Source organism: Adiantum capillus-veneris, chromosome 5, assembly GCF_014529385.1.
Source record: "Adiantum capillus-veneris isolate H3 chromosome 5, ASM1452938v2, whole genome shotgun sequence".
In the NCBI taxonomy this organism is placed as follows: domain Eukaryota; kingdom Viridiplantae; phylum Streptophyta; class Polypodiopsida; order Polypodiales; family Pteridaceae; genus Adiantum; species Adiantum capillus-veneris.
The window spans coordinates 156,602,213-156,630,040 of record NC_140935.1 but is presented as its reverse complement, the minus strand read 5'-3'; the positions used below and the strand labels follow the sequence as shown (position 1 = coordinate 156,630,040).

Below are 27,828 nucleotides of genomic sequence, written 5' to 3'. Positions count from 1 at the left end.
TTTGCGCTTAAAAGTGGGTGTTTTAAAAGTGCTTCAAATCTCAAAAAGAATATCACTCTCCTAAGGTACGTCAATTAAGTCTCCTAACATAACGTACCACAATTAATGAGAGTAAATGTAATTTATTGCTGAACGCTGGGCTGCTTCTTTCCCGCTTCAACCTGTCTGAGCTTTCTTTGTCTCTGAGATCTCTCTTGGAGCTCTATCTAGCTCCTCTCTGTCTCTCTCTCAAAGAGCTCTTGCTGAGCTTTGTGTATCGCTCAACCCCCCCCCCCCCCCCCCCCCCCCCCCCCCCCTCTCTCTCTCTCTCTCTCTCTCTCTCTCTCTCTCTTTCTCTCTCTAAGCATGGCTCCTCTTGTGTTTGAGCTCGCGCTCATCTCTCTCTCTCTCTTAGCACTCTTTCTCTCTCTCTCTCTCTCACGAACTCTATCTCTATAGGTTCCTCATCTACTTGATGATTCTTGAGGTATGTACACACTTATTATTCTTTGTTAGTATCTTGCTAATTAGCGCAAGAAGTGCCATGTATTAATTAAAAGTATAGAGTGTAGTTATGATTTGTATTGTATTTCTTGTAGAGCAATCCTTTGAAAGTACCACAACAATGGAGCACAGTGAAGAACTGTCTATCAGCTCATCGTCATTGAGTAGAGAAGCTCAACTTCAGCGCAGAAAATTAATGAGGGAATATTGGGCTGCTCAGAAACGAAAGCAGCGTCAGGCAACGGTCAACTTTGTGACGGAAAGCAATACAGGGGAGATGGATGAAAGAAAGAAACGAAGGATATGTCAATCTATGGTACAACACTTTGATACATTAACCGTGGGAATGGATGCAAGTGGTAGGAAGGAAATGTTTGATGAACTTCTTCAACATCCTTGCTTCCTTACTATGCAGAGTAAATCCAAAGAGTTGGAAGCAATTATGCTGAGAAACATCCGCAACACTTTGAATCATGTGAAGGTCCCAAGATCTTCAGACGAGTTTTTTGTGAAGAAATCAGCAATGATGATGTTGGTGAATGGTGGAAGCAAGGAGCAAAACACTGACATGAGCATACCGCAAGCTGCCAAGCTTATGGGGATCCACAAAAGAAACTTATATTCAACCAAACATCACTTAATAGTGTCAAGTGAATCCGACGGTTCGTTCCCTGCATCTGCGTGTCATAGAGATGATGCACGGAGAACTCACATCACTCAAACTGTTAAAGACATAGTCTTTCAATTTTGGACGGATGAGACGAGGGTGTCTCCCAACAAGAAAGATGTTTGCAGTAAGAGACTAGCTAGATGTTCATATGTAAAGCATCCAATCCACCTTCTTGAGGAGCCTCAGGTAATTGATATATTTTTTTAGCACTTTTTATTGGTGCTACAACTCATATTCCTGCTACAACATTATGTTTCTATACCACTTTTTATTGGTGCTACAACTCATTACTGCCATAACATTATGTTTCTATACTTCTTTTTATTAGTGCTACAACTTGTTTTGGTGTTTTGCACCACTTTCTAGTGGTGCTGCAACATTAAAAAGTGGTGAAACATTACTATACTGGTCTCTAATTGTATCTGAACCACTTCTAAAATTTGATCAATAGTTCTAAATGTTTTTGAAGCACTTTTACTTGTGTTTCCACACCACTTTTTTGTGTCTTTGAACCACTTTTTAATGTTTTGCAGCAGGTTTGAATGTTCAAGAAACAGTTTTTACTAGAAATGCACCAACGCTTCACCGTAAACCCTACAAAGTGGTGTTCACCCACTAAAAAGTCTTGTTTACCCAATGCTAATAGACGTGTTTTACAAACTCGTAGGGGTGTTACAAGTGCAAACGTTTTTGGTGGTGCAACTCACTTTTTCCAAGTGATGTAGCAGCTTTTAGTCATGGTGCAACAGTTATAGTAATGCCATGGACTTTTTACTGCTGCTGCACGAATGGTGCCCACCACCTTATGATGGTAACCAAAACCATATTAGTGGAGTTTGAACACATTTTGTTAGTAAACACTTACAAGTGCTGTCACACCACAATGAAGCGGTGGACACAACACTTACACGTATAAAAACCACTTTTACGTGGTGTTTGACCGCATTCAAGTGGTGCGAAGCCACTTTCATGTGCTAAGTCACTACGTCAGTCCATCACTCCATGCAAGTGGTCTCCCAAGTGGTCTGACACCACTTTCAAGTAGTAACTAAAACCTTATCACTGCAATCAAGCGGAAAGTTCCCACTTTAAAGTGGTTAGACACCGCATTCAAGTGACAAGAAAACGTGTTAAAGTGGTGACTGCCCACTTTGAACTAGTTTCTCACCACTCTCGAGTGGTCATAAAGTGGTGAGACACCACTTTCATGTGCAGAGTACTACGTTAGTCATCACTCCATGCAAGTGGTGAGACACCGCTTTCAAGTGACCGAACACTGCATTCCAATGACTTGAATCCGCGTTCAAGTGGTGACTGCCCACTTTGAACTAGTTTCTCACCATTCTCAAGTGGTCGTCAAGTGGTGAGATACCACTTTCAAGTGATAGCTTAAACCTGGTCACTGCAATCAAGCGGCAAGCTCCCGCTTTCAAGTGGCCAGACACAGCATTCAAGTGACTAGAATCATCGTTCAAGTGGTGACTGCCCACTTTGAAGTAGTTGCTCACTAATTTCAAGTGGTCATCAAGTGGTGAGACACCACTTTCATGTGCTAAGTCACTACGTCAGTCATCACTCCATGCAAGTGATGAGGCACCACTCCCAAGTGGCAAGACACCACTTTCAAGTGGTATCTAAAACCTTGTCACTGCAATCAAGCGGCAAGTTCCCGCTTTCAGGTGGCCAGAAACCGCATTCAAGTGACCAGAATCCGCGTTCAAGTGGTGACTGCCCACTTTGAAGTAGTTGCTCACCACTCTCAAGTGGTCATGAAGCACTTTTCACAAGAGCTCCTCCAGTTCCAAGTTGTGTTGGACCACTATCTAGTTTTGATGCTGGTATGTCGCCTAGTATTTTGTCCCTCCCAACTACTTTTTAAGTGCTAGATTTTAATTGGTGACTGGCCACTTTGAACTAGTCGCTCACCATTCTAAAGTGGTCACCAAACACTTTTCACAAGAGCTCCTCCACTTTCAAGTTGTGTTGGACTACTATCTAGTGCTAATGTTGGTCTGTCGCCTAGTATTTTGTCCCTCCCAGCTACTTTTTAAGTGCTAGTTCTGAACTTCCCCAGAACTTTCATGTCCTTACTCACCACTTTTTAATCGTTGCCCACCATATTCAAGCAATGCACACCATTTTTTATTGACGGTTCATCACCGTCATGTGGTTTGAATTCACTTTTAAGTCGTGCCAAACCACTTTTTAGTTACGCTGAATGCGGTTTCTCACCACTATTAAGTTGTCCTCACACAACCTCTTAATATTCTACCTTTTTGTATGGTTACTAGTTTCTACACTAATTTGTATTTGTGGTGCATTATTTTCACAGGTAAAACAATACTACTGAATGTATCATTACTAGTTTTTAGTGGTGCACACCAGTTTTTAGTGATATAGAATCACTTTTTAATGTTTTGAAACAATTTAACCAGTTTTGAATGCTAAGTTTATTTTTAACATTTGTATACATGTATATTGCAGGTGGAGCTTTATTTAAGATTCAAGACAAAGTATGTAGATATTCAGATTTCGCAACGTTGCTTCGAGTCTATGAAACCGTTCTTTGTCCGAAAATTGAGGGATCGCTACACCTGCTGTTGTATTGTGCATGTACAAATGATTTTCCTTAAAGAGGCAGTAAATCACATGCGGACTCGAAGTTTTGATCTTCATGGTTCTTGCTGCATGTGCAGCTGCCCTATATGCCTTCATCATGATGAAGTTGTCAACCATGGATGTCTTGCATACAAAAATGCAAGTATGAGCACCACTTCACTGTTGGAGTCTATACTCTGCCCTATACTTGCAGAACATAGTTTCCATAGCTACCAATGCTTAATCGGAACATGCAATGCATGCGGTGTAGGTAATATTCAGATCTGTCCAAGAGAAGAAGCTGAGCAGAGTAAGCAAGTATTTGTGAAATTTTTTGAAAATATAGTGGGTGCCATTGGATTAAACAATGAAGCTAGAAAGAGCACTGTGAAAGACATTGTCCACAAGAAAATGCTGCCTAGAGAACTTTTGCGAGTGTACCAAGACCACTTGAAGAAGTATGTCACTCACAATTTTATATTTAGGTGGCAAGCACAACAGTTCAAGGACTGCATTTCTTTGTTTCCAGATGATGTGGTTGTCTCCGTCGTTGACTTTGCAGAGAACTACTCCTTCAAGGAGAAAAATGAGACCCAGTCAATGCATTGGTACACTAAGCAGGTCACTATCTTTGTCCTGATTACTTATTTCTGCATCGCATCATGTGCAATAAAGAAGACCATGCACTTTTTTGTCTCAGATGATAAACAACATGACACCTTATTTGTGCAACATGCTTTTCTCTTACATGCTCAATGGTTGAGAGATCAAGGGCTAAGCTTTAAAAAACATTGGGTTTGGTCAGATGGCGCAGCTTCACAATTTAAAGCAAAGCGACCATTTTACTTTGTTGCTAGATATTGGAGCCTTACTGGCATGGAAATGAATTGGAATTTTTTTTGCTCAGGACATGGAAAGGGGGAACATGATGGGGTTGGGGCTGTCATTAAAAGGGCTCTAACTCATGAGAAATTGAAGCAAAATAGCGTGCGGTTGACTTGTGCAATTGAAGTTGTCTCTTTTTTGAGAATGCATCTCAGTACTAGAGCAACTACTATGTATGACAAGCAAAAGAGGGAGGTCAGTAGGGTGCTCTGGGAGGTCAAGCTAGGCGATGTTCAGCGATCCCATCAATGGGACTGCAAACCATTGAAGGGCTCAAGAGCAATGCACTGTGTGAATGGGTATTCTGAGAACAACACTTGTGCATTGCGATCAAAACGGTTGTCATGCTTTTGTTTTCCTTGCAGGCTTGGCCATTGGAGAAACTGTATGAACAGATCACATGTGGAGACGTGGCAATATCACACTTTGGAGCCACTTGCTAATGATTCCCAGTCATACGGAGACTCAGACGATGAGGAGTTCCATGGTGCCACTTATGCAGGTCATTATGACTCCTTACGCGATGTTCTCACACCTGGAGACAATTTTGCTGTCACTTCTGAAGAGAATAATGAGGAGGCTGTTGACTTCTACATTTTTAAGTGTGTAGTAGCTAAGGGCCTAACAACTAACGAGCAAATTGATGCATGGGGCAACAAGGTAGAGAAGCATACTTAGATGGTCACGTGCCATTGGTATAAATCCCTACAAGCAAACTTGTATGAGCTGTGGGATAACAAGCCAGTAGTTTTCATATATTCCAGCTTGATAAGGGCAATAAAGTTCCCTATGGAGCCTGTAGCTCTCGATGGCATAGGAGAAGTGTTCGAACTTTCCAATGAAAACCATGAGGCAATATACAATAGCATGCCCTTTGAATTGTAAATCAAATCTGATTTTATATAATCTAGTGAAAGATTGAACAAGATGGAATTGGTGTAAACGTACGATGGAATTGACATGTTAGTTTTTTGAGAATGCTTCACCACTCCCCCCTCCCCCCCCAAACATCACCACTAAAAAGTGTTGCAGTTTCAGAAAAACTCAATAAAAATTTACCACTTTTTAGTGGTACTAAAGTGGTTTAGCACCACTAAAAAGTGGTTTAGCCCCACTAAAAATTGGTTTTGACCCCACTAAAAAGTGGTTTAGCCCCACTAAAAAGTGGTTAATAATGCTTCACCACTCCCCCCAAAAATCACCATTAAATGGTGTTGCAGTTCCACAAAAACTGTTGCAATAACATAATAAAAATTTAACCACGTTTTAGGGGTTTAACACCACTAAAAAGTGGTTCTGAGACATTCAGAAGTGTAGAGACATGTATAGTGCAGAGACAGTAAAGTGCCAGAACTTCTGTATATTACAAAAAGTATATTACAACAATTATCCAGAAACGTCTACATATCCACCAAGAATGTACAATATATAACGTTTCTGGCACTTCCGGATGTACAATCTCATTCATCTCCATTTATAACAAAGTGCTCAAAGACTAGACTCGAAAGTTCATCTTTGGGATTGCTGATGGGGTTTGCCTTTGCATACTCCAGGGTATTGGGGGTTAGTGCCCATCTGCACAGCCATGGCAACAGTGTGCGCATGAGGTAATCAGGGTCTTGTTCTTCATCAAGAGGATCAAAGGTGGGTGGACATATACAGTTTTCCCAGACATTGCGCAGATTTTTATATCTGGAGTCATCTACCAGCAATGTCCGAGAGGAGTCTTATTCTGGAAACTTGTTCCAAACATGGTAAAGGGGCTTCAAAGACACAGGTTCACCTGCAAGGTCTCTTGGAGCTCCAGAAATCTCTTCAAAATACGACCACTTTTCACATTGCCAGTTTGAGAAGAGATCCCTAAAGTAATAAGTCCTATGTTCCCATATGTCTGGCCAACATGTACTGAGGATATGCTGAATGTTAGCAGCATTACATGTGCTCCAAATCATTGCATCTGCTATTTGCCTCAAATCCCAAACAAATTGCTCAACATCTCTACGGTAGTAGATCCACAACTTCTCATCCACTCTTTTTAGTTTAACTCTGTCGGAAGCTGGACGTGGAGGGTGTTTAAGTTGTCCAGTCTTTCGATCACGTTTGGTTACATCTCGTTTCACGAATAGTCCATCGAGATCAAGGATGATGAGCTTTTTGATCTTGCAGAAATTCGAAACAAGATATCCCCATCTAGGGCAGTTTGGCGAAATCTCCTCAATTTCGGGGCAAACTGCTGGTTCGTGGTCTTCCTCTACTTTATCTGGTGTTACATCTGCATCCTGCTTAGCTGCTATGTCTTCAGCCTTCTCATCTGGTTCTTGAACATCTACAATCCAGCTAAGTTCTACCATAGACAAGTAGCATGTCTTAAAAACCTCAATCAGACTGACATATTAACCTATCCAAAATACACTTGAAAAGTATACCTTCCAGGCTATTGATTTCCATTTCATTAATTTCCTGAAATTCTATGGAAACAATCCACTTGGCAGGAGATACTGGAGAGAAAAAATAAGCTCTACTTGAAGATGCTCATGATGATGTCGGAAAGAACAATACGAGTACAATAAATAGACAGTCAATGAACAATATGAGTACAATAAATAGACAATCAATGAGCAATAAACAACTAGTGAACGAAAAATAAAGCCGTCGTTTAATTATCATCAAAATGAGGGTACAAAGACAAAATTACAAAGAGGCTACAAAGCACAAAAGGTTAATAGGGGCTACAAAAGTTTCTTGCGGGACTTTGGTTTGGGAGGTTTAAGGTTGGGTGCTTGGAGGATAGTCTTTTTCCGTGAAGATGAAGGCTCCTTGGATTTTTTACCTCTTAGAGTAGGCTCTGGAGGCTCGGATGCAACCTTAGCTTTTTTCTTTGGTGTGGCGCGCTCTTCAGTGTTGCTCCTCTTTTTCCTACGCCCCAAAATCTCTGCACAAACCTGTGAAATAAGAAGTTCTGAGTCCTCATCAGACAAGTTCACTGTTGTATCCTTTTCAATTGGCTTCTCATATGATTTTTCAGCGTCCTCTAGGTCCTTGTTCATTGCAAGTTCTGGCTTCAGAGGCACCTCGGCTGACTCCTTGGATGCGTCACCTTGAGCTCCCACTACATCTGCTCTTTTTTCAGCCCTTTTTTCAGCCTTTTGTTGGTACGGAGTGTCTTCACCTGCTTGTTTCTGGGATGCATTCTTATCCCCGCACCCACCACACATGCTATCAATATTGGGCTTGCGTGATGACCCAGCTTGGGAGTGTGCTACATAAAAGACAATGTAATAATACTCAATATTAAGTTATGTGAACATTCAAAGAGAAGAATGTTCCACAGAATATTCCATCAACAGGAGATCCAAAGATTCCTTCCATTGGATCTTTCTCTGCAATTACATGGAGAAAAGAAACAAAATGGTCAAGAAATGAATCTACAATCAGCTTCATATCATAAGGTATAAAAACATCGATTACCTGTACCAACATGCTCATCCATGTTTGCCTCTCCAGGTGCCAGCAGCTTCAAAGCATCTTTTAAAGGTTCCTCACATCCATGAAATAGACACTGGCCGGTAGACTTACAGACAGTTACAAAACAAAGTGGGTGATACGGATGTTGACACCGGAGCATGTAGACACCGGTAACAACAGTCTGCATGATAGACATCCCACAAGCAACACAATCACCTAACTGCACACAGCTATTGTTCGATCCCAAATGAACAGGCGGCCTGACAGGAAGGATAGGCATTCTTGACTTGAACAAATTAATAATTGTTTCCACAAACCCTGTCGCCACTTCTACTTCCCATAACAAAGTGTCATGCTGACCCTGTAAAAAAATAACACTACGTACTTTATAAAACAGTATAAGTGTTTGCGCATTACTTTCAAGAGTCTTCATCACTTTATGTGGTACCACTTAAGAGTGTTATATAAACACATTTAAGTGGTCTTTTACCATATAAAATGGTCTCTAACCATTTTTCCCTAATTAGAGTTTAACCACTTTTAAGTAATATCAACTACTACTAGGTGAATCAATCAAGCTTACATACTTGTAACTGTGCTGCCTCTTCACCTAGGTTATCGAGGTTGTGCACTTCAATATCAAGTCCCATGTCTTTGAGAGCCTCCTTTCTGATTTGAATCAAGGTCTCAAGCTTTGCAATTGCTTCCTCGTTTGGTACAAGCCCAGCCTTATGCAACTTGAGTTCCTCCATATCCTTGTTCATTCTCTCTACGATCTTGGCGGCGCCTCGCATCAAAGAAACCTGCTCATCTCTCTTTGTCTTTGATTGATCTAAAGCAATTTTTATTGCTTCGAGACATTGCTGCTTCTCTTTTAACTTTTCAGCAGCATTAGCCGTCATGTTAGAAATAGCTGCTACATCAGCCGTTGACGCAGAAAATGTAGTCGAGGAAACATTTGACATTCCAAATGTTCCCATTGAGCCAAAGGCCCGCTTCTTTAGAAATTCCTTCTTAGCCTGCCCTGAAAATTGATGTCCACCTGAGTATGTCTGCCAGTCAAAGCCTGTGCCAGTATTGTCAGTGTAATTAGGCATATTTTTTGCATTAAATTTCCACTCGCTTCCAAGACATGGGCCGTTTGTGGACCTCCATTTCTCCAATTTCCTATTTAAAGTTTTTTGTTGGCGTAACATTTTGATAACACCTTCAACATACACAACCCATGCAACTAAACCTTCAGTATCTTCAGCGGCCTTGCACTTCTGCCAAGTAAATCCATGTGCAAAATGCACGCCTACCTCGTTGTTTGGGGAAGCTCCCTGATATACTTTGTGGTATAGCAGGAGACATTCTTCATACATTTCGGGCCTCAGCCCCTTTAAATGCATCTTCTCCTTTTGGTGGCGCTTGTAAAGCCATACACTAAGCCACTCCTCATCTGAGAAATCATCATCACATAGGAGCTTCGGATCCTGGCCAACCAAGCATAGCCCATATTCGGTATGAAAATCTTCCTTGGTGAAGCAAAATTTTGTTTGAGTGGGTAAGGCCACTCGTGGTACTGTCCACCTCCCTGTAAAAACATATAAGAATGCATGTTAGTATGTAATGAGCCATAATTAAACTTTTTTTATCAACAATAAGAAGTGGTTGAAATGATTTCTGCACCATTCTCAGTGGTACTGCAAAATTTTTAAGTGGTGGTGTACCACTAAATGGTTCTCAACCACTTAAAACTGGTTAGGTAACACTAAAAAGTTCTGCACCAGTTTCTTCACCATTTTAAAGTGGTGCTCCAGTACATAAAAGTGGGCTGAACCACTGTTCAGTTGTGCTACACTGATGTGAATTGTTGTACACAACTTAAAACTGGTGCTACACTCCTAAAAAGTGGTGCTACACCAATAGAATGTGGTATCTCCTTGTAAAGATTCATCACTTAAAAGCGCTTAACCACCACTTTTAGCAAAGATGCAGAACTAACGATTATTGCACTTTTGTAAAGCATTACTAGAAAGTGGTGCTTCTTAACTAGAACGTTATTCGGTACCTTAAAAGTGTGTAAAACCACTGAAAAGTGGTGCTTTTTAACCTGAACGTTATTTGGTTTAAAGTGGTAAAAACCAATAAAGTGGTGCTCACCACTTTTTGTGGTTCAAATCACATTTAAGTGGTGTTTATAGTGGTGAAGACCACTATAAAGTGGTGAACATCACTATAAAGTGGTGCTCCTTAACTAGAACGTTATTCGGTACCTTAAAAGTGTGTAGGACCACTGAAAAGTGGTGCTTCTTAACCTGAACGTTATTTGTTATAAAGTGGTAAACACCAATAAAGTGGTGCTCACCACTTTTTGTGGTTCAAATCACATTTAAGTGGTGTTTGTAGTGGTGAAGACCACTATAAAGTGGTGAAAATCACTATAAAGTGGTACTCCTTAACTAGAACGTTATTCGGTACCTTAAAAGTGTGTAGGACCATTGAAAAGTGGTGCTTCTTAACCTAAACTTGATTTGGTATAAAGTGGTAAACACCAATAAAGTGGTGGTCACCACTTTTTGTGTTCAAATCACATTTAAGTGGTGGTGCGTGATGGTCAACCACTTTCAGTGCTGTAGAACAGTGGTGCTTCTTAACTAGAACGTTATTCGGTACCTTAAAAGTGTGTAAAACCACTGAAAAGTGGTGCACCATTGTGATGCTTCGCTTAAAAGTGATGCTTCACCACAAAATAGTTAGGGTTTTCCATTGGAAAGTGATGCACCCATTGTATCGCCCGTTTTTACTAGAACCTTACCTCTTTTTAGTGCTGCCCAGCACTTTAAAGTGGTCCAGTATCACTTTTAAGAGATGGTGCACCATATCAGCATAACTATGTAGTGATGCAACCATGGTTTCTGCCCAACTTTAAAGGGTGTTGCAGGTGCACCACTTCAACACAGCCTATTAGTGGTGTTGTACCCATAAAATGTGGGGTTCACCCACTTGATATTTACTAGTGGTGTGCACACTACTTTTTCCTAATAAAGCAACACTTTAATTGAATCCATGGGGTAAATACCTGCATCTAACCTGCTGAACATTTTGCTTCTTAGGTGTACCCTTGGGGGACTTAGAAGTTCTTTTTGTAGCATGCATGTGCAAAAAATTCAGAAATTTTACAAGACATAAAACCAATTTTAGAAATGCATGCATGATGCATCTAACCTGTTTTGATAGGCGACTCCTGCGTAGAGCTCTTTCCCTTCCTAGGTGTACCCTTGTCAGAGCCTGAAGGTCCTTTTGTAGCCTGGTTCTTCATCCTGAAAAAATCACAAATGCCACATAGATACAAGATCAATAGTTAAATGCATTTATGCTTGAACCTGCATGATGCATTCGTATAAGCATGCACACACAGTTGATAAAATCTGCATTCATGCTTCAAGCTGCATGATGCATTCTTATAAGACGTGCAATAGGCTTTTAGCCCGGCTTAAAGCTGAGCCCGCGCATCGTGATCCACAGAAAGAGAGAGAGAGAGAGAGAGAGAGAGAGAGAGAGAGAGAGAGAGTACTATATCTCAAGATTACTATTTTACACACTATTTCATCATCAATAAAATTGAGGCTTCTTGCATAAAAGGCATGAACTAGATTTCAAATCTTTCTCCATCCACTTGTGGATCACGACGTGCAATAGGCTATTATCCCATCTCAAAGCTGAGCCCGCGCACCGTGATCCACAAAGAGAGAGAGAGAGAGAGAGAGAGAGAGAGAGAGAGAGAGAGAGAGAGAGAGATTCTTTGTGGGTGTAGATACTTAAGTGCTTATTCCCAAAGGCTAAGAGGAGTAGCAACTAAGGTTTTGAAAGCAAATACACTAAGTAAACACATAAGTATAATTAGCATGGCTGACAATAACCAAGAGATTAGAATGAACATTGATAACTTTGATTTTGCACATGAAGGTGCTAATGATGATGCCCGCATGTTTATCAATTATCTTGTTACTAGGTTGTATCAAGCTATGGGCAACCCTACTTTGCAAGCTGAAATTACTCAACAACTTCGTGCTTATGGGATTTCCCTTCCTCGCCAAGAGGAGAGAGAGCTTAGGAGGCCTCTTGATGAGACCCCCAGAAGAAGACTCTCTCCCATACGAGAGGAGGAATCCAAAGAACGAGAAAGTAATGAATCCCTAAGTTCCTCTGAAGATGTGGCTCCACGAAGACGGCGGTCTAGATGATCGCCAACTCCTCCTAAGAGGAAACGGTTAACCCATAGTCCTTCTCCTTGTCATTCCAAAAGGGAAGAGAGGAAACAAAGGAAGAAAAAGGCAAGAAGAAGGTCACCTTCTTCTCCTTCTTCTGCACCTTCCTCCTCTTCCGACGAAAGCAATAGTTATTCTCCTAGAGAATACAAGAGGGGAGGACATCGCAAAACTTACCCTGCATATATGGCGAAGGTCCCAAAAGCTCAAGAAATTCAAAGAGGGAGGAAAGAGTCTCTCTTTTCTCACCTATGATGGCAATGGTGCCACCAAAAATGTATTGGCCTTCATCCAACAATTTGTTGCAGCCTTTCGAGACGAGGGCTTCACGGAGTCCTCCAAGCCACACAATGTAGATATGCACTTCCAGGAATCTGTGGTGGGCTAGCCTTTGTGGCAATGGAAAGGCCCCAAAGACATGGAAAACTTTACGAGTTTCCATGATGAAGCAATTCCTTGCAAGTGATGCCAAGGACAAAGTGCTCATCAAATGGCGAAGTTTGAAGCTACTCTTCAAAGAGTCTATCCACAAATATGTAGACAGGTTTTGAGATTTACATCTCAAAGCTACAGCCTTTCAAAGAATAGACTTCTCCAAACAAAAGAAACAATTTTGTGCGGTATTACCTGAAGAAATGGCCGAGTATGTCAACTCACAATGGCCTAGCCCTATCACTGAAGCCATCCACCACACTATGGTTGCTTCAAGGATCAATTTCCAACAAGGGGTGAGAAGAAATTTAAAGCCCATGAAAAACAAGGATCAGAATGAAGCTAAAGGGAAGAGCAATGCTCAAAAGTCTTCCCAAGGCAACACCAACACCAACAACAACAAGGCCAAGGAGAAAGGATCTTATAAAGGTAAAAATTAGAGGCCTTTCATAAAGACCATAAATGCTTTCAGTGTGGGGAGCAAGGACATGGTTATCATTCTTGCCCCAAAAAAAATGTACTCAATGACACTCTTAGAGCTTCCATGGTTGAAGCTCCAAAAGAGGATACTCATTGCAAAGGCTCATTCCTCTCCTATGCTTGGGGAAAAGTAAGGGAGCATGATTCCTTCATCTTGTTTGACCCTCTACTCACAACTTCATATCAACAGAGTTGGCCACTAAGTTGGGCATTCAAGATTTTGAGATGGGAGATATTGTAACTGTCGATGAAGATTTCAAGGGATAGCAATCCTCCATTACTCCCTTGATTGGGAAGTTGAGTCTTCATGTCCAAAGCTACATTGACAAAGAAGATTTTTTTTAATCTCTCCTCTCCAACATGAGGACGCTATCCTAGGGGCACCATGGTTCAATCGCATGGCTGCCAGCATGAAGTTCCCTGAAGGGAGAATATATTTCACCTACACGAAAAATAACATGTACATAGATGCTAATGAGTCGAGGAACACCATATCCCTGGTAAATAGCTTGCTTTTGATAAGTCAATGAAAAGCTCTATTTTTGCGTATATGATTTTTGTTAGAGAAACTGCAAATGATTCTAATGTTTTCACAAGTAGCAATAAAGGAATCAAGAGGAATTAGAGTTTTCTAATTTCCTAAATGGATTCCAAGATGTTTTCATTGATGACATCCCTAGTGAGCTACCTCCAAAACAAGGGGATGATGACCATGCAATAGAGCTTCTACTAGGAAGCTCACCGCCTAATAAACCTCCTTATTGAGTTTCACAAGCTCAACAAGAGGAGATCATGAGATAAGTGCATGAATTGGTGGAAAAAGGAATGGTGAGACCTCCATTCTATTCACCAGTACTTTTAGTGCAAAAGAAAAATGGCACATATCACTTGTGTGTCGACTATAGAGCACTAAATATGATCACTTTTTAAAAAAAAGATTTTCCCTGCCGTGGGTAGAAGATATATTTGATAAGTTGCAGGTTTTGGCTTGACAAATGCTCCAGCCGCCCTCAAGTTGTGAGAGAGAATAAGCTTTTCATTAATCAAAAGCAAAGTGAATTTATCATACAAGAGATTCAATATTTAGGTCACGCTATCTCTCAAGATGGTATATGTATGAATCCATCAAAGTTGGAGGTAATAAAATCATGACCTAATCCAAGAAATCTACATGAGCTAAGAAGCTTTATTGGTATGTGTGCATACTATAGATGCTTCATAGCTAAATTTTCTCAAATAGCAGGACCATTGCATGACTTAACAAGGAAGAACGTTAAGTACTCATGGACTACTAAAGAACAAAATGTTTTTGACAAGCTTACCTCCCAACCAATCCTTATGCTTTCAAATATCTCAAAGCCATTTGAGGTCCGATGTGATGCTTGTGGTGATTTCCTTGGAGCAGTTTTGCTTCAAGAAGGGTTGCCATAGCATATGAGAGCCGAATGCTCAATGCTGATGAACGGGTCTTGGGCATATACGAAAAAGAGCTTTTAGCTATTCTACATGCCCTAGGCACATGGAAGCACTATCTCTTGGGGCTTCATTCATCCTACGAATGGATCACAAAGCCTCAAGAACTTCATGATGCAAACCAAGCTCTCCGAAAAACAAATGAGGTGGGATTTTTTGTTTTTGCAATTTAAATTTCATATTGCTCACGTTGCTGGCAAGCACAATCAAGTGGTTGATGCACTTTCTTAACGGCCAAGGGTAAATGTAGTGTCTGTAGCAACTCACAATGATCTATCTTTTATGATAGATGAGTATGCTACTGACCAAGATTTTAAGTAGGTAATTACAACCTTTGCATTAGGGAAGAAAATAAAGAACCATTCACCTTGAAGGATAGTTACCTTCCAAACGGCAATAGGCTATGTGTTACTCACCCGTACAATAAGAAATTCATGTATGAATCCTATGCTTCTCTTATGCGGGGCAAAGAGGGATTCCATAATCTACTCTTTGAGGAGTAGAAATATATTTATGTTGGTCTACCATGAAATTACATACAAGAGTATGTTTCAAAATGCGTGGTATACCAAAAATTGAAATTTGATCGAGGGAGCAACTTGAATTTTTTCAGTCGACAAGCTTAGCAAGAAAACACACTCTATGCTTGTCAAAAATACTATTAAGGCACATCAAATGACAACCCTCTTTAGATCTCAAATTTTCAAGTATCATGGCTTGCCAACATCCACAAAGATCCTAGAATGACCAAGAATTTATAGAAGGGTCTCTTTGAGAATCTAGGAAGTAGATTAAATTTCTCTTTCGGCTTATCATCCACAAACGGATGACCAAAGTGGAATAACTAATTTAAAGATTCTTGAATAAACTAAAAGCCTATGTCATGGAAATAGATCAACGTTCTCAATGAGAGAAGTATCTAACTCTTATAGAGTATGTGTACAATGACATTGTATATACTTCTATGGGGAAAGCACCTTTCGAGGTTAAAGAGGGAAGATCCAAAAGTCCCTTATGACTTAAGGTATATGGGAAGATCTTCGTTGTTGATGAATATAGCCGAGACTTACAAGAATCTTTTCCAAAGATTAAAAATGTTATATCCATCTCATAGAAAAGGCAAAAAGGGTTGCTACTAATAAGCACAGAAGAGCCTTAGCCTTTAAGAAAAATGATTGGGTCTTGCTAAAGTTTCTCAAGGGTCATCTAAAGCATACTACGGTCAAGAATCCTACGAGCCACCAGGAGTATTATGCTAAACTAGCAAAAAGATACTATGGTTCTTTCTTTTAAAATTCTTAAGCCAATCAATGAGATGGCTTATTAGTTGAAGTTTCCTAACCATTGGCTCATTCACAATGCTAACCATGTGAGCCTACTCAAGCCTTACAAAGGAGAGCCACCAAAAGAACCAATAATGGAGGACCCACCAGAGGTCGAAGATCAAGAAGAGGTGTTGCAGCCCTAATCAGTTCTTCGGCATGAAGAAAAGGTACTAAGAAACGATAACATTATCCAATGATATCTTGTTAATTTTAATAATTATCCTTTTAAAGATGCTAGATGGATGCAAGGAACCTAGCTTAAGAATAATATGAACCTTGTCAATGCTTACAATGCTACACTAGAGTAAGAAAATGAAAATGCATTTTAAATGAACAATGTTTTTGTCTTATAAGACTCATTCTCTTTCTTTTATTGTGCACAAAATTTAAGAAGTATGCATGCTTATGATCATGTTTGTGGTGAAGAAGTTTCCCAAACACCAAGTAGAACTTGTCACTCTACTTTGGAAGTATGATATGGATTAAAGAGGAGACATGTTTGCGGCAGCTAAGTCTCCCAAGCACCAAATGGATTAGTCATCCATTCTAGAATGATGTCGTAGGGTAAAAAGGGATCCTCTACCCGCTAAGAAACGTGTACTAATGACTAGGCTTCATCTTCTCTACCTCATAGTGGAGGACGACTATGATTTCAAGAGAGAGGTAAGGTCATAAAATATAATATCTAACTTTACCAAATGATTTTCTTGTATTAAATTTAATATGGGAAGATAAAAGGGAAACAATAATTAGGATATAGATATGTGCTTCTAGACCTATCTCAACAGGGGACCAAAAGGAGAAATGGTTGCGTCTCAATAGGGGTCCAAAAGGAGACGGTCTATCAAAGAGCAAGGTGCAATAAGTGCTTTTAGATTTACCTCAGTGAGGGACCAAGAGAAGAGATGATTACATCTCAATAGGGATCCAAAAGGAGGTATCTATCAAAGAGCAACGTGCATCTTATGGAGCTTAAAAGACCTTAGGGTTGGCTTCATTAAAGACCTCCAAAATTTAGTGTTAAAAGGTCCTTTGCCCTTACGCAAGCTAGGGCTAACCTCGAGGTGGAAATCCTACCCAAGCATGAGGTGCTAAGATGCTTAAAGTGGTTGTGGGAACCTTGCCCAAATCTTGAGGTGATTTTTATGCTTAAATAATTAAATGTTAGATTCAAAGGACTTTTTAACACCGACTTTGGAAGTCTTTAATGAAGCCAACCCTAAGGTGCAATGTGCATCTGATGGAGCTTAAAAGACCAACGTAATGGAAATGGCCTATGAACTTTGAGAATAGCGGAATTAAGAGAATTAGAGTGAGCCATTTACATCGACCCATATGTGTTCAAATTGCTCATCAGGTGCACCTTCTTGAGTTGGTGTATCCTGTGCGCTCTATAAGAGGTTATATTTTAGATCATAGCAATTATAGAATTACATCAACAAGAGGGATTATTAATTCAATTTTTAAAAGAACAAGTTTATGAAGGAAGAGGGGTTATTTTATTCAAATCTATAAAATGTTTAGAAGGGTTTTTTATAAACCTTCGGTTGCATGTGATACATAGGATTTTTTGAAGTGCACCCCTCGAGTTGGATGACCACTAGGATAGTAGGAGCTCTCGATGGAGGATGCTTGCACCTAAGAGTATTGCATGTGATTGAATGAGTCGTGAATGGCTTAGACTAATGCAGGGGTCTTTTGTTTAAACATATCCACTAGGGACATGATTTGCCAAGGCAAAAAGCATAAAGCCCAGAAGGGTTTTATTCACCATGGTTAACAACTTCACTTGTTCAAGTCGATTTACCATTTGGGTTTTAATTATCCAACATTATAGTTGACTTGATTACTTCACTTGTTCAAGTTGATTTACCATTTGGGTTTTAATTATCCAACGTTATAGTTGACTTGATTACTTCAAAGGCAAAATAACCATACTCAAGGAGAGGCGCATCAAATTGGCATGCAACTGCAAACAATAGAGGTGATTATGTTCAATTCAATTACATAAATTAAATTAATTATAGCTCAATTAGATGAAGGTCACTCCGCAATAACTTGCAAGCTTCCTTCACTGACTCTACCTCAGGAGTCATGGAGGCATGGGATCTATGGTGAGAGCATCGAGCGCCGTAGATCTTGTCGGCATACCCGAGATTACTTTTGGTCACATTTGGTAAAAGAGTAATCTCAGGCCCATACCATCACAATAAACACGCGTGTGCTCGTGGATAGATGTATGTGGTGTATTTTTGTCCTTGAGCACACACATAGAAGTGCAAAGTATGAACTTGCAAAAAAAAAAAAACTAGTGCATTGGTGCTGAGTATGTATAAAAATATCTTTGCTAATTAACTGCTGAACAAGAGAGTTTTCCTACTTGTTGAGGAGACTACATTTACTTTTTTTAATTTTTTGGGCTAGAGCCGGCAAGCGGACAAGGGGGAAACGAGCCTCCAGCCGCCGGCAAGCCCTAATGAGACTACATCAATGCAAATCTGAGCACCCAATTTCCTTCAAGGGGAAGTCATTACCAACCACTTTTGCATCAGCCCTTACTACTGATTGCATCCACATGAAAATGACTACCCTACATGACAACACATGTTTGAAAAGAACCAGAACTTTTTCTGAATGCTCCTCACAAACATGTACCTTTTTCAATATTCTGACATGCCCCATAAAAATGTTAAGGGCCCAATTTGATCTGGAAGAACTAATGTATATGTACAAAAGGCTTGCATTTGGATGACAATGCCTGTATCTTCATTTCTTGGCAGCCACCTTTTTCCCCTTTTGGGCAGCCGGCTTCTTCCACTTGTAATCCCTTGGAATGACAAAGGGATCGCCCTCGTCTTCTGGATGTGGTTCTGTAGGCTTTGCCACAGGCCCTTTGATCCATGAGAGCCATGCGCTCCCAAAGAGATCATCAGGGTTGGGGCTTCGAGGACCACTTGACAGGGTCCGAAAGTCCTCGTTGGATTGCACTTCTTCAAATTTGGAGAAAGTTATGACAACGCGAATGGTCGGAATCACAGGGAAGGCAATCTGGTTCAGAGAAACTCCATTAGTTTTTGTAATTTGGCATATGTGTGTGTGTATGTATGTATGTATGCGTATATGTATGTAGGTAAATTTGTATATATGTGTATATCTTTTGAATGAAGGGCACTGAATGAAGAGTACCCTTCTCAAAACCAATAATCTATACACAGATGAGAACCAAGGAGAAAAATAGCAGCCTTTAGCCAGACAAACTAAAACTAAGAGTTAACATGCCCCCAAAAAAAACACAGAGAGAAAAGTTAATGAGATAATATGTAAAAACGAGAGAGAAAAGTTAATCATGAAGACTACCTTAACAGGGAATGTGCCTTGTGGCAGCTTGGTTGTTAGTAGCTCCCGGAGTCGACGAATGGCCTTGACCTTGTTTGCAAGGATGTCTAGCAGAGGTAGTAACTCTTCGATCTTGAGAGGAAAGTCGGGAGTAAGCCAAAGAACAGGCCTTAAGCCTTTCTTGAACTCGGTTTCCTTGCTGCCATCACTGGTGGGCCGGGCCCGACTTTTAATTCGGTTCTTCTTTTCATTCACATGCATGGAAGCCTCTTCCAGTTCCCGCTCAGTGGGTCGTTGAGTATCAATGGATCGTCTTCCCCTCTGAAACCTTGACTGCTTGTTTTGTGCTTGCTCTTCCTCTTCATCGTCCAGATAATCGCTTCTTTTCATCTCACCGGAAAATGACTTTCTCGGAGGAGCAGGCTTTGTAGTAGGCTCCTGGTGAACAGACCGCCGATTTCGCCCAAACCACCCTTTTCTATCATCGACAGTAACCGAAGCAGGCGCACTAGGTGAAACAACAACTTCTCCTGCTTTCGTGTCCTGCATCTTTGCTTTTTGCTTGCCTGCATCTTGATGCCTGATTTTCGACGTTGAAGCTTTGTCTGCATGTTGCTTCTTCTCTTTCCCGGAAATCAGATCCACAAGGTCCTCTCCTGTGCCATCCTCACCTCCGTCCAAATTCGGCAGAGATTGAAAAAACTCCTCATCGGACATTGCCCCCGGTACTTGTCTCGATTTCACACTAAGCATCACATTCTGCATCTCATATACTTTTGCTTTCCATCCATTAACAATCTCTACCTTTTCTTGCCATATCCATGACAACTGCGGAACAAGGATCGCCTGCGTAACATCTATACCTGGCCTGTACAAGTTAGTTTGAGCCATGAGAGACACCTCTTGCGCTACCTCCCTGTCCGTAAGTTCCCTGTCAGCCCCATCTAACGCATTGGAAATCTCTTTGGTTTTATGATCAAATACACACAGAGACCCTGCAGGTAGCCTCTCGTCTTGGCTTCCTTCCCCCAAGAAGAGAAAGGACTGCCCAGACCGCTGTATTTTGAAACCATCGAATCCTGAAAGCGTCATGTCTGTCCTGAAATTGGGACCGCGCTTCCATATGCGATAGGTGTCGGAGGGTGCTGCCCTTGCAATGAGAGGAATCACAGAACTCTCAAAGTTGAAGGACACCTCCATGTAAAAATCCCGCATTCGATTCATGGTAGCAACAATGCGGGGTAGTCTTCGACACCATTTTGCCCACCCCAATGGCTGGTAGTGCTTTACAATGATCCTAGCTATGGCGTCTTGGCGGGTGCCAATGGCTTCTTGAAGAGAACTCCATCCATTTTCATTTTGCAAGCTGCAATCAGCCCCTGCAGACATCAAAATCTCCGTTGCCGTAGCGTCCCCAAGTCTCACCGCTAAATGCAGCGGAGTTTCACTGCCAGGTACATCTCTGTTGTCGATGACTGCAGACAAGGCCTCAGCCTTTGCCTCCTCCATAATGGAATCGTTTTCTGTATTCACGCTTGCTACTGGCGCGAGCTTGGGCAATCCAAGTATGATTTTGCGAAGACCTGCATGATCCTTGCGGGCAACAGCATAGTGGGCAGGGCTATGAAAGTATGTACCTGGGTCAATGGACGCAGGGTTTGAAGCTCCTCGGCTATGGAGTCGAGTCTGGCTTTGCATGTTCCTGATGTGATGAGGGCCGCCGGATCAAAGCGAGCGATCTGAATTAATGGGCGAGCTGACGTCGAAATGGGTTGCGGTGCGGCGAAGCAGAGAACGAATCCATAGAGGTGGAATGTGTGAGAAGAAGGCAATGGCGAGCTTGAGTGAGGAAGAAGCTCGCAAAACAGAGAGGGAATCATGTGGGGCTTGGGATCGCATGAACGACACGGGATCCTCCCATAACTCTGCGGAGCGAGAAAGACAGAGAGATTTATAGTTAGAGAGAGAGAGAGAGATAAGCTGCCCACGCGCAGATGGCGCGAAAGCAGCTAAGAGCGAAAAGCCTCAACCACAAGCTCAAACGCCGTACAGTCAAAACCATAAACCTGTCTCCAAAATTAATACTGTACATTTGGTACGGTTCCCACGAGGCACACGGTCATTGTCGTCGTATTCATCATGTCTGCCCCCCATCATCATCGTCGTGTTTCGCACCTTATGAATTGTATTGTCTTAGTTTTGAACACAAAACCTCTGCTCTTCAACTAGTTTGCTTCCGAGGAATTTGTTCTTAATAAATACTACAAGTACTTGTAGAGTAAGTCATTACATCTAAACTTGTGATGTCAGATGATCTTCTTGTTGTTATGGATGCCATGTCCCAATTGCTTCCTTTCCTTTATTGTACAGACCATTTCTCGTTTTGAACAACCGCCTGCTCATTTGACATTTGATGCCCCCATACCAAGTTTTCATGGCCCCAAACAAAATGTCTCAACCATTTGCATACAACATGCTTTCAACCCACACTCATATCATTGTACTGCTTACATCACTCCGCACTATTACATGCACCAACGCCACATTGAATCCTTAGGAAATGTTACTTGTATGCTCACAACCCACACACTTGATTCCATGTTATTGAACAACTTTAGAAGATGCCCTTTTTACATGCATACGTTAGTCAACATAAATGTTCCCTAGCCCAACCCTCACCTTGCAATAATTACTCAATAATTAGTACATCATCCACTTCTCTAAAGGATTCAACATTCCCAGTCAAAGTATACCACAACCCTATTGGTGTTGCAATCAAGTTTTTATATGTGACCATGTTTGTGATGCATCCCATTCTCCATGCGAGATATATTTCAACAGCCTTACTAAACTCATTTGCCTTTGATGGGCCATGTATTAGGCATTGTATGCCACTACATTTGGCACTCATCCCCTCTTCTCATTTGGGAGTATATCTCAAAAGCCTTGCTCGCTTCATCGGCCTTTGATTGGCCATCTATCATGTTGATGTATGCAGCCACATTGGGGATGCATCCCCTTTTCTCCATTTGTAAGTATATCTCAAGAGCCTTGCTAACTTCATTGGCCTTGGATAGGCTATCTACCAAGTTGTATGTAATCACATTTGAGATGCGTCCCCTCATCTCTAAACGAGTGAATATGACAATGGCATCATTGACTTTCTTTGCCTTCAACAAGGCAACTATTAGGATGTTGTAAGTGATGTATGATAAGAGCCTCATTAACTTTCTTCACATTTAGCAAGGCATACACTAGGATGCTATAATTGAAGGTGTTAGGGGTGCATCCTCTCTTCTTCATTTCAGAATATCTCGACAATTGTGTTGTTGTCTTGAAACTCTTTGGAACAATGGGTATTTAAATGCGTTTGCTTCCAACTATGAGCTTTGCATGAAGATGAAAGCTTCCTTTCACATCACTGCTAGTCCCCTTGTCTTCACTATTCTAGGTTAATACCCAATACAGTGGGTGATTAAATTCTTTTGCTTCCAATGACGAGCTTGGGATAAGGATGAGAGCTTCATGTCACATCCTTCACTACTAGTCATGTTGCCTCCACCACCCTTGCACACTACTAAATTCTTTCCACCATTTGGTGCATAATTTCTAACCATGAATGTGTCCAAGGGAGGGATTGGTATCCTTCAATAAGTAATTAGTTGGATCATGCCTAACACATGCATGATTTCCTCGAGATACAAAAACTTCTTACCCATTTCTCTACTAGGTGTAAATCTTGGGCTTGAGAAGTAGTCACTCTAAAATTCCAAAGCTTAGGGGAAAGGCTTCAAACAATCATATGCAAAAGCCCCACGTCAAAATTATACCGTAAAAAAAGCAGGAGCAGCCTTTGTTCCCATCCAAAGAGAGAGCATATGTCTTCATGCACTCTCATACTTCTTCAATTGTCATGTAAACAACCTTAGTCCATACCCCATGATCTCTTGTCGAAATATCTTTTGCATTATCAATCATATGACAATTTGCAACACATGCACACAAACCTTTCCTTTCGGGCACAAATCCCACAAGTTGCACAAAGTAGACATGATGCATGACATGTGCAACCCTACTTTGATAAGCATTGAACTACCCAAGTTCATGTTGTTGATGCCCCTTTTAAGAGCTAGGGTTTCTATCATTCTCCTACTCCGGTCTTTACCTTCATCATCGTCGTCATTGTCAACATATCCATTGTTGTTGGAGTTAGGGTTGCAAGAATGCACACACAGCTCGGAGATGGAGAAGAAGATCAAAGCACACAATTTAGAGTGTCTTACTAAGTGTGCTAGTACAAGATAACTGGAGTTAGGGTTGCAAGAATGCACGTACAACTTGGAGGTGGAGAAGCTTAAGGCACACAACTTAGTGTCTTACTAAGTGTCTTAATACAAGATAAAATAGCCCTAGAGTGATGGACATACATACAAAGCACGTGGGAAAAAGACCTCCTTAGTGTGTTCACACACATCAAGCACACATCACTACCGTTATACACAGAAACAAATCCCCTTTCTGAGTGATGCAACAAATGAGAGCTAGCAGAACATAGAGTACAGGGAAGTGCCATGCCTATGGACATGATCATCCTACAAAGGGAAGCAAGCCCAAAGCTTTGCAAAAAGATTCGAACTTCTCACGGGGCAATGCCTTGGAAAAATTCACAAGGTTGTCATGTGTTAGCACATAAGCCAAGTTCATCTCTCCATTTGAGATTCTCTCCCAGACATAGTGAGCCATAAGACAATTCGGGTATTTCAAACTACCTAAGCATTAGGCACTTGTGTAAACGTGCCCCTAAGGTTTAAAACTAAGACCTTAGTTATAGTCCAAAAAGATAACTACCTTGACAGATCAGGGACTAACACTTGGGACACATGATGGGTAATGTTTATCAAACATTGTGAGAACCCATCCCTTGATCATAAATATCAACATCAACCTGATCTTTAACTTCAATCTACTGCGCTTTGTACTTTCTCCTTCACGTAAAGTTGCATTTCCATCTCCACCAAGTCTTGCATCCATTTCAGCTTCAGTTTCTTCCTTTGTAACCTCGGTATTCTCCTTATTGAGTATATCCTAAAAATAATTAGTACCGGATCTTTAAGTTGGCATTGTCCACTGCATCATTTGACTCTTCATTTGCAACTTTAAATGTAATTGCATCTTCAGTTGACTGTACCGAAACTTCAGTTTCAATTTTTTCCAACATTGTAGTATCACTTTGAGTATGCAGTTATTCAGATTGATGATGTTTTTGCTGGTCCAACTACTTTCGCAGTTGCTGCTACTGCTACTTCAGTTCACCATACTGCCTTTTCACTAACAAGTTCTCCTCCTTTGCTTCTTCTCCTGCAAAGATTTGATATGGCTACTGACCACATCATACATTCTGGTTTTAATTTGCCCCCAAACACCTTTCATATAGTCCCTCATTTCAGTCTTCATCTTATCCACATCACCTGAAGCCAGATACCTTCCCTCCACATCTAGACCTTCCTTTGACGTTTGTCTAATCTTCTCTTCCACCTTTCTACATGTTGTAACTCTGCTCAACAAAACCCTATTAGTGCTTTCCAAAGTAGCATTCAAAGTAGTCAATTTTAGCCAACTGACTCTGCAAGACATTGAGCCACTCATCTCTTCACTGAGAAATTCTAGCTGAACTTTTCTCTATGTATACTACCAATTGCTTATAGCAGGCTAACTCTTATTGCATTAGTTCTTGGCTTTTAGTCAACTCTTTAACTTTCCTCTATAAAACTTTCTCTTCAATCTGAACTTTCTTTTCCTTCAACTTCCTCCTTAATCTGCTCCAATTCACTGTGTAGTCTCTTATTCTCCCTCTTCAATAAAGTAAAATCCATTGTCTACTGCTCCACATATTCTTTGACTACAATTGCATTTTGCACCTCATTGAAAGATACATTTGGAAAGCTAGCCTTAGTTATGCTAGGCTTTTCAACTGCAGATTCCCCAATTGTGATGACATGTACCTCCCCTGCAAGTTTTCCTTTTAGCTTTCTTATTTTAAAACATGTTTTGACTGACACGTGTACTGCAAGTCTTTCACTTGGCTCCACTCCATATTCAGGAAACAAGTCCCCAAATTCCTTGTCCAAATTTATCTTACGACACTAGATTTTCCATATCCCTTGTCATCTACAGGGTCTTCTGTTCTTGATGTAGTTTTTGTTTTTTTTATTTCCTTGGTGAAGGTCCTAAATCTTCAATTAACTATCATGGCACTAGAAAACTCTTTCTCTGCAAGATACTCTTGTTGTTCACATACTGAAAAACTACTACCAAATATGGTCCCACTTTTGTTGTTTTATCCTTTCTTTTTTGCTTGGTATAGATTTCAAACTCAATCCTATCAAATAGGATATTTGCCCATCCAATCTGCCTGCCAGTCTAAGCTACTAACAATATACCATAATTTTCCCTGCTTATATACTCTGACTTGACCAACAAAAATATCCTCTCAATAAACTATTTCACCTGCTGCAGTCTCACCTTATTCGGGTGAAAGCATGTATAGGTGGCCTGGAAAGTAATGTCAAGGACATTGCTTTTTTGCGCTTAAAAGTGGGTGTTTTAAAAGTGCTTCAAATCTCAAAAAGAATATCACTCTCCTAAGGTACGTCAATTAAGTCTCCTAACATAACGTACCACAATTAATGAGAGTAAATGTAATTTATTGCTGAACGCTGGGCTGCTTCTTTCCCGCTTCAACCTGTCTGAGCTTTCTTTGTCTCTGAGATCTCTCTTGGAGCTCTATCTAGCTCCTCTCTGTCTCTCTCTCAAAGAGCTCTTGCTGAGCTTTGTGTATCGCTCAACCCCCCCCCCCCCCCCCCCTCTCTCTCTCTCTCTCTCTCTCTCTCTCTCTCTCTCTCTCTCTCTCTTTCTCTCTCTAAGCATGGCTCCTCTTGTGTTTGAGCTCGCGCTCATCTCTCTCTCTCTCTTAGCACTCTTTCTCTCTCTCTCTCTCTCACGAACTCTATCTCTATAGGTTCCTCATCTACTTGATGATTCTTGAGGTATGTACACACTTATTATTCTTTGTTAGTATCTTGCTAATTAGTGCAAGAAGTGCCATGTATTAATTAAAAGTATAGAGTGTAGTTATGATTTGTATTGTATTTCTTGTAGAGCAATCCTTTGAAAGTACCACAACAATGGAGCACAGTGAAGAACTGTCTATCAGCTCATCGTCATTGAGTAGAGAAGCTCAACTTCAGCGCAGAAAATTAATGAGGGAATATTGGGCTGCTCAGAAACGAAAGCAGCGTCAGGCAACGGTCAACTTTGTGACGGAAAGCAATACAGGGGAGATGGATGAAAGAAAGAAACGAAGGATATGTCAATCTATGGTACAACACTTTGATACATTAACCGTGGGAATGGATGCAAGTGGTAGGAAGGAAATGTTTGATGAACTTCTTCAACATCCTTGCTTCCTTACTATGCAGAGTAAATCCAAAGAGTTGGAAGCAATTATGCTGAGAAACATCCGCAACACTTTGAATCATGTGAAGGTCCCAAGATCTTCAGACGAGTTTTTTGTGAAGAAATCAGCAATGATGATGTTGGTGAATGGTGGAAGCAAGGAGCAAAACACTGACATGAGCATACCGCAAGCTGCCAAGCTTATGGGGATCCACAAAAGAAACTTATATTCAACCAAACATCACTTAATAGTGTCAAGTGAATCCGACGGTTCGTTCCCTGCATCTGCGTGTCATAGAGATGATGCACGGAGAACTCACATCACTCAAACTGTTAAAGACATAGTCTTTCAATTTTGGACGGATGAGACGAGGGTGTCTCCCAACAAGAAAGATGTTTGCAGTAAGAGACTAGCTAGATGTTCATATGTAAAGCATCCAATCCACCTTCTTGAGGAGCCTCAGGTAATTGATATATTTTTTTAGCACTTTTTATTGGTGCTACAACTCATATTCCTGCTACAACATTATGTTTCTATACCACTTTTTATTGGTGCTACAACTCATTACTGCCATAACATTATGTTTCTATACTTCTTTTTATTAGTGCTACAACTTGTTTTGGTGTTTTGCACCACTTTCTAGTGGTGCTGCAACATTAAAAAGTGGTGAAACATTACTATACTGGTCTCTAATTGTATCTGAACCACTTCTAAAATTTGATCAATAGTTCTAAATGTTTTTGAAGCACTTTTACTTGTGTTTCCACACCACTTTTTTGTGTCTTTGAACCACTTTTTAATGTTTTGCAGCAGGTTTGAATGTTCAAGAAACAGTTTTTACTAGAAATGCACCAACGCTTCACCGTAAACCCTACAAAGTGGTGTTCACCCACTAAAAAGTCTTGTTTACCCAATGCTAATAGACGTGTTTTACAAACTCGTAGGGGTGTTACAAGTGCAAACGTTTTTGGT

The 27,828-nt window shown here is 40.8% G+C and overlaps 1 protein-coding gene and 2 pseudogenes across 1 annotated transcript; 2 read left to right on the top strand and 1 right to left on the bottom strand.

Moving 5' to 3' along the window:
- Positions 1-604: 604 nt before the first annotated feature.
- LOC147458365 (uncharacterized) lies at positions 605-1,220 on the top strand (annotated as a pseudogene).
- A 17,451-nt stretch (positions 1,221-18,671) lies between these two features.
- LOC147458364 (uncharacterized) lies at positions 18,672-21,232 on the bottom strand. Its single transcript, XM_086513020.1, has 2 exons — positions 19,422-21,232; positions 18,672-19,112 (listed from the first exon to the last, which is right to left on the bottom strand). The coding sequence occupies exons 1-2, from the start codon at positions 21,096-21,098 to the stop codon at positions 18,831-18,833; spliced, it is 1,959 nt and encodes a 652-aa protein (XP_086369146.1). The 5' UTR covers positions 21,099-21,232; the 3' UTR covers positions 18,672-18,830.
- A 5,352-nt stretch (positions 21,233-26,584) lies between these two features.
- Positions 26,585-27,200, top strand: LOC147458363 (uncharacterized; annotated as a pseudogene).
- The last annotated feature ends 628 nt before the right edge of the window (positions 27,201-27,828 follow it).

Bases quoted from the DNA above. Each gene is read 5' to 3' on its own strand.
- LOC147458364 (XM_086513020.1), bottom strand. From the start codon at position 21,098: ATGCAAAGCCAGACTCGACTCCATAGCCGAGGAGCTTCAAACCCTGCG. The intron at 19,113-19,421 runs GTAGTCTTCATG...TCTCTGAACCAG, and splicing joins AAGGCACATTCCCTGTTAAG to ATTGCCTTCCCTGTGATTCC.